Source organism: Oryx dammah, unplaced genomic scaffold, assembly GCF_014754425.2.
Source record: "Oryx dammah isolate SB20612 unplaced genomic scaffold, SCBI_Odam_1.1 HiC_scaffold_24, whole genome shotgun sequence".
Classification (NCBI taxonomy): domain Eukaryota; kingdom Metazoa; phylum Chordata; class Mammalia; order Artiodactyla; family Bovidae; genus Oryx; species Oryx dammah.
In genome coordinates this window covers 18,310,259-18,322,579 of record NW_024070208.1, presented here as the reverse complement: position 1 = coordinate 18,322,579, position 12,321 = coordinate 18,310,259, and the positions used below count along the sequence as shown (strand labels likewise).

The window sequence follows — 12,321 nt, the reverse complement described above, 5'->3', positions numbered from 1 at the left end:
CAGGTCACAGAATCAGCAATCTAGCTCTCTGATTTCATGTCTTTTGGACTTGGTGACTGATGCTCAGTCAGTTCAGTTCAGTCATTCAGTCGTGTCTGACTCTTTGCGACCCCATGAATCGCAGCACGCCAGGCCTCCCAGTCCATCACCAACTCCTGGAGTTCATTCAAACTCACGTCCATTGAGTCGGTGATGCCATCCAGCCATCTCATCCTCTGTCGTCCCCTTCTCCTCCTGGCCCCAATCCCTTCCAGCATCAGAGTGTTTTCCAATGAGTCAACTCTTCGCATGACGTGGCCAAAGTACTGGAGTTTCAGCTTCAGCATCATTCCTTCCAAAGAAATCCCAGGGCTGATCTCCTTCAGAATGGACTGGTTGGATCTCCTTGCAGTCCAAGGGACTCTCAAGAGTCTTCTCCAACACCACAGTTCAAAAGCATCAATTCTTCAGCGCTCAGCTTTCTTCACAGTCCAACCCTCACATCCATACATGACCACTGGAAAAACCATAGCCTTGACTAGCTAGACCTTTGTTGGCAAAGTAATGTCTCTGCTTTTTAATATGCTATCTAGGTTACTCATAACTTTCCTTCCAAGGAGTAAGCTTCTTTTAATTTCATGGCTGTAGTCACCATCTGCAGTGATTTTGGAGCCCCAAGAAATAAAGTTTCTGACACTGTTTCCACTGCTTCCCCATCTATTTCCCATGAAGTGATGGGACCAGATGCCATGATCTTAGTTTTCTGAATGTTGAGCTTTAAGCCAACTTTTTCACTCTCCTCTTTCACTTTCATCAAGAGGCTTTTTAGTTCCTCTTCACTCTCTGCCATAAGGGTGGTGTCATCTGCATATCTGAGGTTATTGATATTTCTCCCGGTAATCTGGACCTCCCTGCTGGCTCAGACGGTAAAGCGTCTGTCTACAATGCAGGAGACCGGGTTCGATTCCTGGGTCAGGATGATCCCTTGGAGAAGGAAATGGCAATCCACTCCAGTACTATTGCCTGGAAAATCCCATGGACAGAGGAGCCTGTTAGGCTACAGTCCATGGGGTCGCAAAGAGTTGGACATGACTGAGTGACTTCACTTCACTTCACTTCAATTTTGACTCCAGCTTATGCTTCTTCCAGCCCAGCGTTTCTCATGATGGACTCAGCAAATGTGGAAAACTCAGCAGTGGCCACAGGACTGGAAAAGGTCAGTTTTCATTCCAATCCCAAAGAAAGGAAATGCCAAAGAATACTCAAACTACCGCACAATTGCACTCATCTCACATGCTAGTAAAGTAATGCTCAAAATTCTCCAAGCCAGGCTTCAGCAATACGTGAACCATGAACTTCCTGATGTTCAAGCTGGTTTTAGAAAAGGCAGAGGAACCAGGGATCAAATTGCCAACATCTGCTGGATCATGCAAAAAGCAAAAGAGTTCCAGAAAAACATCTATTTCTGCTTTATTGACTATTCCAAAGCCTTTGACTATGTGGATCACAATCAACTGTGGAAAATCCTGAAAGAGATGGGAATACCAGACCACCTGACCTGCCTCTTGAGAAACCTATCTGCAGGTGACTGATGCTAGGTGTGTCTAAAACACTGCTTCACCATTGAGAACTTGCTCTTCATCATTTAGGCATCCTTTTCCCCACAAGTTACCACATAAAGTTCTCAGCTGTTCTGTTCTCACTGAAGAGCAAGACATTTGAGGCAAAATGTGAAAAGAAATAGATGGATGGCATATCAGTAAGTTAAAACATGTCTACAATATAATCACAGTCATTTCAACCAAAGCTATTTCCAATTAAGAAGCCAAAAGAGGAAATTTCCTGGCAGTACAGTAGTTAAGACTTGGTACTTTCACCACTGGGGCCCAGATCTGATCCCTAGTTGGGGAACTAAGATCCTGCAAGCTGCATGGTACAGACAAGAAAAAAAAAAAAAAAAAACTCAAAAGGATGTTCCAAAAGTCAGTAATGCCAATAATGTTGATGGCATTAATCAAGGCTTCTATGCTTAAAGAAGCATAATAAAGAAAATCAGAATAAATTAGATTGCAGAAATTTAAATATTTAAGGCATTTAGAAGTTCAAAAGCCTATATTTTGATTTTTGAAAAATTTCAGTACAAATCAATGTCTAGTGCAAATGTTAAAATGTTGTTTATATATACATTTGAGCATATATTACAAAGGGTTTTTCTGTTACTATATAAAATTGATTCACCACAATTCTACTTAGATTCTTTCCTTGAGTGAAAAATATTTAATATATAGTAAAGTAATATGAAATTTAGACAACTCTTCTTCCCTCCCCAAAATCCCGAAACATATTAACTTTTTATTACATTTTCGTTCAGATTACCTCTGGAAGTCCATTAGAAGCTACAATTCCAAGAGAATTCATAAAAGGTATAAAATTTTTGAAATAAACATTTTTCACCTGAAAAAGATAAAGTTACAACATGACCATTGAACTTTTAAAAAACTGGTTTTTTAACTGCTTTTGACTGGTTTTTTGACTGTTGCTATTAATACCAGAATGAGTGAACTGACATTTTGATCAATAAGTTACATTCAACTCAGTGTGATGTTTATTTATGATTAATACAATTATTCACTTTAAATTTATGTGAGGCAGATTTCAGGTCCTAAAATGGAGGTGCAGGGGCCAGTTGTTAATGAAATGAGATTTATAAGAAGAAAATCCATTGAAACCAACTTCAAAATCCCATATTTAACAAGTGGTGAAAAGATCAGAGGCTCAAAAAAATTAAGCAACCTGAGCAAAGTTACATAGCTAGGAAGCGACAGAGCTGGAATTGAAACCCAATCTGCCTAGCATCAAAGCCAAGGCTCTTTAACTTCTCTGCACTGCCTCTGATTTCTCCCCAGAGAGTATTTTTGGGCCATTTCATACACATATTATAAAACTTAATGTATACTGAGTCAATTATTTTAGCACAAATTTAGGAAAAGGATCAGCTTTTATAAGAAAATAATTTCACATACATATACCTGATCCACACTTAGGATGACAATTTACAAAGCATAAAAGAGATGCTCAGACCCTGTTGTCAGCTATGCCATGGGAAGAAAGCAGTCACTGCTCACACTTCTCTAAAGAAGTTTCTCACAAAGAAACAAAACATTGCATTTCTCTACATTTTAAATTACAGTGTGCTAAGTAAATATTGGAGAAGGCAATGGCACCCCACTCCAGTACTCTTGCCTGGAAAATCCCATGGACGGAGGAGCCTGGTAGGCTGCAGTCCATGGGGTCGCTAAGAGTCAGACACGACTGAGCGACTTCACTTTCACTCTTCACTTTCATGCATTGGAGAAGGAAATGGCAACCCAGTCCAGTGTTCTTGCCTGGAGAATCCCAGGGACGGGGGAGCCTCGTGGGCTGCCGTCTATGGGGTCGCAGAGTCGGACACGACTGAAGCGACTTAGCAGCAGCAGCATACCTAACAAAACTCTTCAAAACTGAATGAAAACGCTTTGTTTGGGACTTACGCAGTTTCATACAAACCGCCCCCCTACATTTAACATGGATAATAAAGACCATATTTGGAAAACCTGGAATTATATCTCTGACTATTCTATACTGACAAACTGTCATAGAATTGTAAGCAACTTATTTTCTTCATATAACTTCCTTTTCCAACTTTGGAGTCTACATTTGTTAAGGTAGAAATAATTTAATATATGCCTATTAATAAGTTCCTATTTTCTACTTCACAAATAAGCTATAAGAATTAAACTTCTATAATACTTAGTATTGTTTTCCAATTAATTCCCACTTAACTGGAATAATTATAAGATGGGTAGTTCTATCTAACCAATTAGTATGACTAACCAATAATGATATGACCATAAATATAACTAACCAACAGTTATATAATCTTAAATGCTATATGCAAATAATATTACATATTTTAATATATAAAGTATCAAATTAATTAATATAAATTACCAAAGCTATTGATCACCTACACTTTATAAGTCACTGTTACATCATAAATTATGAAAGAATTATTTAAAAGGAAAACATGATTTATTCCTGATTTTTGGCAAGCAATTATATAAGGAGTTCTGAAATCCAGAGATTTAACCACCAGGAATTAGAAAGCTGCCTTTATTTATGTTCTTTATCTTAAAGGACTAAGCAGCAGACTGGAGTTAAAAAGAAAAAATTTCAACTACATTTGTCACCTTATTAGTGAAAATAATATGTTATTCTAGAAAAGTAAAAGAGTATATGTGTAAAGTTGATACATCTACATGTCTATATCTATATATTTGATGAAATTAACAAAACTCATAGTGCCAAATTTCAGACTTGATAAATCATTCTAATACTTATTAAACTAGATTTTGATATCATACCCCCATTCTTTCCCAGAGTTGACAGAGAAATTTCAAAGATGCAACATTTCATACAGTGAATTGTGGACAATATAACAATCTACGAGAGAAAGAGCGTGGCACAGTGAAAGCCGCACTGGTAGCAGGTGTTCAGAAGCACACCACACTTTGTTAGTAATCAGCTATCAGTCTCTAGAAGCTTGTCTGCTCATTAGTAAAAGGAGGCCAAGTACAATAATTCTAAGATTCCTTCCAGTTCTAACATTCCAGATTTTATTAACAAGATAAGCAATTCCTGGGTGTTCAATGTATCCTCTACCAGTCATTAACATCTGGTGTGATACTTAGAAACAGAGTAATTATACAAGACTGAACAGAAATTTGGGCTTCCCTGGTGGCTAGCAATAAAGAATCTGCCTGCCAGTGCAGGAGACACAGGTTTGATCCCTAAGTTGGGAAGATCCCTGAAGAAGGGAATGGCAACCCACTCCAGTATTCTTGCCTGGAGAATCCCATGGACAGAGGAGCCTAGTGGGCTACAGTCCACAGGGTTGCAAAGAGTTGGATACAACTTAGCGACTTAACAACAAACAGAAACTTAATCTTGGTATCACTTATCACTAAAATCAAAACAATAGGGTTTTCTTAGTAGCTTACTCTAAAACATCAGGAGTATCAATAACCACAGAAGAATTAAAGAACAAATATATTTGAAAACTACTGCCTTAATCATGTACATTTCAGTGATTCCAGAATAAGGGAGCTATTCTCTTTAAAATCAAAGTAACTGAATATGAAAATTAAACTTTTTCTAAATATTTTGCTACTGCAAAAGAGTTGGCACTAATTACAAAAAAGCAAGCTCATCATGAAAGAATTATATATTGTTAGGAAGAACTTACATCTAAATCTACTGTAACTATTTTAAAGAAATCATGAAGTTAAATTACCTCATCTATATTACATTCATGTTCTTTACAGAGAACTTCAATAATTCTTGTATCATTTTCTAGTTGTTTTGCTATCCGTGCACTCCTGTTCTGACCTCGCCTTGGTGTTCGAGGTGAACCATTAATAGGTATTACAGCTGTTTCTGTAAAAATGGTAAATTAGATAAGAACAATTGCATATTCCACTGTATAAAATAATGAAGTATTCTAATTATAACTTGGAAGGTTGGAAATAATCTTGGTAACATTCTGCTACTTTTACTTATTAGGCTTCATGAAAAAGCTAACAGCTTCATCTATTTACTGAATATCTATTGTAAATTATATACTGGTAATAGTTTTTGCCATCCCTATTCTCTTCTGCCCCCAGCTGGTCCAAAAAGAAACCTAAAACTCCATAGACAAATATGAAAAAGGCAAGGGAAATAGCCAACTTATAAACTAATTTTAAGTGTATTCTACTCAGTTGGTAAGGGGGGAAAAATGTTTCCTATCTTAAAAGAATCTTAAGAATGTTAAGCATTATTTATGGATTCATTTTCAAGGTAAAGTATAAAAATAAGTTTTAAAAATTTTAGCAAATGCCATATAAATTATAATGATTAAAAAAAATAAGCATACAAATATAATAATGTGACACTAAATTGTGATTTTAGAAAAAAAATCCCCTGGATTAATTTGAGCATTTTCAATTCAAACTGAATGTGGATTGAGCTATTAAAGAGATTATAGATGACTAAGTATAAAAAATATTAACTACCTCTAGGCCCAAAAAGAAACTGAGAGGATAGAGGAACATGTTAGACTATACCATAGGATGCAATCAGTAAAAATTAAACCATGGAAAAGTCAACAGAAAAGACCACCTGATTATTTAATAAATAAATTACAAGAAAAAAAAGAGAAAGATAGATGGAGGAGGAATATTTTAAGTCTTAAAGTCGTATCAATCAATCATAAAGTATAGATGTTATTTAGATTCTGATTTAGTCAACCTATAAACATTTTTAATTACTTTTATAAAACAATTGAAAACATAGGCACCTACTAGATATTTGGTGGAATTAAGGAATCACTATATTAACTGGTTTTTAGGTATGAGAATGGTATTGTCATTATGCTTTTCAAAAAGACTTTATCTTTCAGGGATATATATTGAAATTTATAAGGATGAAATGGTATGCAAAAATGTGCTTCAAAATAATATTGCTGGTAGAACTGGACAGTAGATAGGACTATGAGTTGATCAAAAGTTATACACTGAGGGCAGGTGATAAATACATGGGGGCTTATTATATGATTTAATTATGTTCACAGAAATTCTTCTTAGTAAAAAGCTAATTAAAAGTTTACCATAGACATCAGTTCGATACCTTATCCTTGTTTCTCCTTTAACATGGCACTTGAAGAATTAACTGAATATCTGAATATCTGAATTATCCAAAAGCACAAAAGTTGTCAACCTAAAATTACACTCTTCATCAACTTATTACAGTTATAACATATTTTAAAAGTGAGGAAAAGGCATATAAAGGAAATTTTTAAAGATTCGGGAAGTTTTTGAATATATTGTTTTGTATTTTTTTCATTTTGCATGTGGTTTCTGCTAAATGACCTGCCTTTTCTGTCAAATCATGTACAACACATTTTCAAAATTCTGCTCCAGACTTCATTTTTCTATGAAGTTATTGCTCATGTAGATTAAGTAGGCTTCAGCTTTTCAGTCACTTCGACAATACTTTGAGACTTACATGTTTTGATCTGTCCTCTATTATTTTTAGTATTATTAATATTTTATCATTTTAGGAGCAAGGAATCAGTTAAGCCTAAGTTAAGTTCACATTTTTCTGTAGTATAACAAGTGTTTTTTTAAATTCTACTCTATATGCCACCAAAAGAAGCAATTTCATTCTAAGAGGAGTATACTTATCTTTGCTTAATGCTATCTAATTATTCCAGTAATAGTTATTATTTAACTACACTTTCCATCTCATTACCCTCTGAAGTGGATCAATTACAGTTCACATGCCAGAAAACAAAAATCAGTCACATAATCATTATGGCATCCAATAAAAAAATGTAGTTAATCTGTTCCTGTAGGATGGGCCACCCTTTCCCATACAGTTTAGTTCATGTCTGTTCCTTGCCTATTGATTTTTCCTTTACTGGGTATGCCCTCCCTGAACTTACCACAACCCTCAAACCCCAACTACTACTTCAACACTCAACTCAAATGCCACCACTTCAAATGGTCTTCCTTGGTCTTTCTCAGCTGGGAAAACTTTCTCATCTCCTAAACTCCCATAGTATTTGCTGTATTTTGGCCCAGACCACTTTCAACCATATACTCTAAAAACTTGCTTACTTGTCTAATCTCTTCTTCCATATCTTATGCTACTTAAGAGCAGAGGCTATGTCTGACTTCTTTTTTATTATTCCTTTGGCTCTAGAACTATGTTTTGGATCTAGGAGAAGTCAATAAACAACTTTGAATGATGAAGTAGGAGGGGTATAAATTAAAATACTCACTATATGGTTCTTTGAGCAATGCAGGAGGTGAGAGTTTGATAAAATAGTCAAGGACACACAGCATTAATTGAAATGAGATCACCAGATCATCTTCCATTTGTAATACTTGTCCTGAAAACAAAAATGGTCCACATTTTAAGGTAGAGATTGAGATATTAAGTCAGGAAAAATTGTGGACATGAGTGTATCCATATACTCATGACTGAACAATCACTAGGAGCATATCAAAAATCATTTTCTATATCCCTAGGTATGGTGCAAAAATTTGTTTATAATACACTTAGAAGTTGTTAAGAAATGCCACAGAGGTAAAGAATATGAAGAAAATAGTAGAGTGAGGTCAGATCAAAAAATCTCTCTTCCAATACCTAACAAAATGAAAAGAAAAATATGTACTGGTTAAGTTCCAATAACAATACTAAATTTGAGAGATAATGACTCAGAGCATCCTTATCTTTCCCCTCTTTTTACTTTACTTTTCACTGATGAGAGAGGGGAAAATGGAGGAAGTAAACAGCTACATCAACTCTGACAAACACAAAGACTCCAGTATAATATGCTGAATTAGGGGACAATCTGAATCCTAACATACTCCTTTTATGCAAACAGGACAAGTGCCTGTTTTACAGGTCATTCTAACAAAAACCTCAGAACAATGACTCATATCATTCCAGATAAGGTCCTGACTTTCTCCCTCATCCTTTAAAAGTAAGTATAATTTTTTAAAAAAAGACTGCTTTCATACAATAGCTCTTTGGAGAACACAACAAGTCACAGATAAAGTACAAAGTGAGTGAAGGGAAATGCATTCACACTACATCAAAGAAAACAGAACATCAGGTCAGAGAGGCCCAAATAAAGTCCTAGCAACAAGGTGGATGGAAAGAGAGTGGGAAGCACAGTAGTTATGCAAACATATTAGAGAAAATAAAAAAGAAAATTAAAAAACAGAATCACGATATAAGAAGGGGGAAAACTGGGTAGAGAACCCCATCTTGAAGATAGAAAGAAAGAAGAAAATGTCCTGAGTCCTTGCACTGAGAACTCAAAAGAACACGAATTACATAAAACAAGGAGCTAGACAAGGTAAGGAAAAACTCAAGGCCAAGTAACAATTACAAACATAGTTTAGCTCAAAACAGAAGTAAAGTTTGAAATAAAAATAGTTAGTACATAAGAAAAAGACCAAAGGTTAAAATAACATTACAGAAGACAATAAATAGGGCGGACAAAATCAATCTAAGGTAAGACAGTGGATGTTCTCAAAATGTAACAGAATAATATCTTAAAATGTAGCATGCTAAGATTTCTCTGAAATGAAGAGCAGAATCTTCAGGACATGATTCATAAACAGGCCAAACATAGAAAACATGGCACCAAAAAGCTTTTTTGAAAAACTCCATGGTAAAATCTAGACAGCTAAGGATAGATCAAAATAAAGAACTCAGAAATGGAGAAGCTATGATATAGGAGTGACAAAAAGCTAAGAATTCATTTAAACACATAAATGAGATAAAACTAATGTGATAACTATAATTACAGAACAGAATATAACCTTGGATAATGCAATGATGATAAAAAAAAAAATAAGCAAAGCAGAAAGGAGGAAACAGGAAGGTGACATGGAGAGGATTCTTTTTCTTCAGAGCAGACTAATATATATTGCTTTAACTTATAACACAAAGTTATATAAAAGAGATTCCAACCTCTTAAATGTTTTCATAATGCTTGAGAAATATTTTAGAAAATAATATTGCTTAAGTGATAAGACATTCAGATAAATTTAAGCAATTCCTTCCTTTTCTGTTTATTTTCTTCTATAAAATTTGAGTAAAATTAATTTTTACATTTTAAATAACACAATAATATGATCTTATTTTTAGAAAATTATATCTCCTTGTGAATGCACTCATCCACTCATCTATTTTAATCAGCATGTCATTTCAGATGTATTTTGTGCATACACATAATTTTGATTATTATTTTAGGTGGGTTCTGGGCAATTTTTCTAATTTTCTTTGCATTTCACTGTATTATTGAATTCTTTATCATGAGTATACATCATTTTTATAAAAACAGTAACATTATTCTTAAAAATAGGAAAGTAGGAAAGAATGAAAAAATATTAGAAAAAAAAGTGAAATGAGACATTTTCAAGGTTGCTTCCAGTACCAGAATTATGAATTTGCTAACAGTTAAAAAATCACAAGAATTGGAGGTAAGGAAGAGCAACATTGAACTGAATTAAAATTTTGAGCTTACTCAAAAGAAGGATCAATTATTACATTTGAAACATTAGCATGTAACAATGACTTTACCTTTAGCTAATAAAAATGTGATCCAAGAAACTTTTAGCACCAACATAGAATTTATTTCAGTGGATATCCTAGTAAACAGAAAAAAAAATTAGTTTTCCAAATATACCTTTTTCCCCATGTTGTACAATTACAGACTGCAGTTGACTGCATAATAGAATACAGTCCATTTTAAATGCACAATTTACACATGAATTCAATTTTGTCTCAATTTAGTTTGTGTTTTTACCAAGTTATTTATATTTTCCCACAGAGTAGTATACCTTTTCTAAAGAAAATACTGAATACCTTCTATTGTAATCTAAAAATACACCCAGGAAGTGGTAATAATATGACATACTTGGTTTCCAATTAATTCTTTTCTGCTGTTTTCTAATTAAAATCAATTTTATGTGAGCAGAAAATACACAGGTTTGGGTGAGTCCAGTTTACCAGTTTAACACCATGCCCTCATAAACTTTAGGACTTCCCTGGTGGCTCAGACGGTAAAGCATCTGTCTACAATGCGGGAGACCCGGGTTCGATCCCTGGGTCGGGAAGATCCCCTGGAGAAGGAAATGGCAATCCACTCCAATACTACTGCCTGCAAAATCCCATGGACAGAGGAGGCTGGTAGGCTACAGTCCGTGGGGTCGCAAAGAGTCGGACACGACTGAGCGACTTCACTTTCTTTCTTTCCTCATAAACTTTAAATCGTTCACTTGTTGGAGTTAACAAGTGGAATTAGATTAATAGAGTTAATTAATAAATATACAATTTCTCTTTGTATCAACTGTCTTCAGTATCATTATTTCTGTGGGGCAGAAAATCTCATGTATTACTCATTATGTTTTTTTCAGTTTTTTCTGAAACAAAACAAAACAAAACTGTAGAGCTCTTACAACGGTATACTGCTAGAATATATATCATATATTTAAAAAGACTATTTGGAAATTTAAATATAGACATTCATGTTTATTCTTACACAAAAATTAGGCTTTAAGTCTTAGTTAATAAAATGTCTGTAATACACTCTCAATAAAGATTCTGTCAATGAATTAGCATTTTTCTCAGAGTTGGTAAAAAAAACCTGCTCTGAATCAACTTCTCCCTTTAGTTTCCAATTCGTTCTCCCTTATAGTAAAAGGCAAGTATCTCATACCACTTTCTTTGTGAAAAGATAAATAATCTGCACAGGGCTTAAATCTATGACCTTAATTTATGAAGTAGTGTGACATAAGCAATCAAATCAACCCTGAAATTACCAATGTGTTTGGGATTATTTCATATATTAAAAAACCCAAAAAGTTAAAAAGAACATGCTCTGAGGTACTTACGAACTGCTGGGTTGTGTCAAATATATAAGCTCACATGTCCTGAAAGGAAGAAATAATTATGTTAACATCATGGCTTTTTTAAAAGTTACTTTTAACATTTTTTCATAATTTAGAAGTCAATTTTATAATGCTTTATTCATCCTATTTTAAGAAGGATACATTTTTTAAGTACAGCATTATAAAACAAAGTAGATGTTTCCAATTTATGACATTTCATACATCCCTATAATATCTAGTTACAAAACAACTGGACTCCATGTGTGCATTTGTAACTTGGAATACATTCTGTAATTGAATCCTGATCTGGTTACAATCTCACAGCAGCTCATAAAAGCTTATTTAATAAAGTTTTGCTGAAATAACACAACTGAAAAGTACTACTTAACGGAAACCTACTTATTTAGGGCAGTGACTTCTGGAATGGTGGGTAGAGTAAGGATCTTTACAGACCTGTTTCCTAAAATAATAACTATAATTGGTAAAAAAAAAAAAAAACCTATTTCTGAAAAACCATTTAAAGTCTCTGGAAATTTTTCTAAGGGCATACAACAAAAAAGGGAACATATCTTCAAGAAAATCTAACAAATCTTGATGAGAACAATGAGTCTGAGGAATTCAATGCAAAACTCATTTCTTCCTCCTCTCCAGTTCAGCATAAGGAAGCTCTATGCCTGACAGGTGAAGCCAAGACACAGGGCTCCTCTCTCTCCAGCTCTCAACCTGGAGCTCTCTCTGGGGAGAGCAGGCTATCAGTGCTTCTCATCTCCCACAGGTGTATGCTGCAGAAGGTCTAGCCCAGGTAAGAGGAGCTGAGCGGCATGGGGCTCCTGTCCTCCACTTCACAACCACT

The 12,321-nt window shown here is 34.6% G+C and overlaps 1 protein-coding gene across 1 annotated transcript in view; it reads right to left on the bottom strand.

Moving 5' to 3' along the window:
* The window catches only part of RB1 (RB transcriptional corepressor 1), a 119,029-nt gene that overhangs the window by 73,008 nt on the left and 33,700 nt on the right, over positions 1-12,321 (bottom strand). The window contains exons 5-9 of the mRNA XM_040266921.1: positions 11,472-11,510; positions 10,159-10,226; positions 7,841-7,951; positions 5,312-5,454; positions 2,356-2,433 (exon numbers count right to left, since the gene is read on the bottom strand). Coding sequence (XP_040122855.1) covers positions 2,356-2,433; positions 5,312-5,454; positions 7,841-7,951; positions 10,159-10,226; positions 11,472-11,510 — 439 coding nt within the window. The remainder of the gene's footprint in view (positions 1-2,355; positions 2,434-5,311; positions 5,455-7,840; positions 7,952-10,158; positions 10,227-11,471; positions 11,511-12,321) is intronic.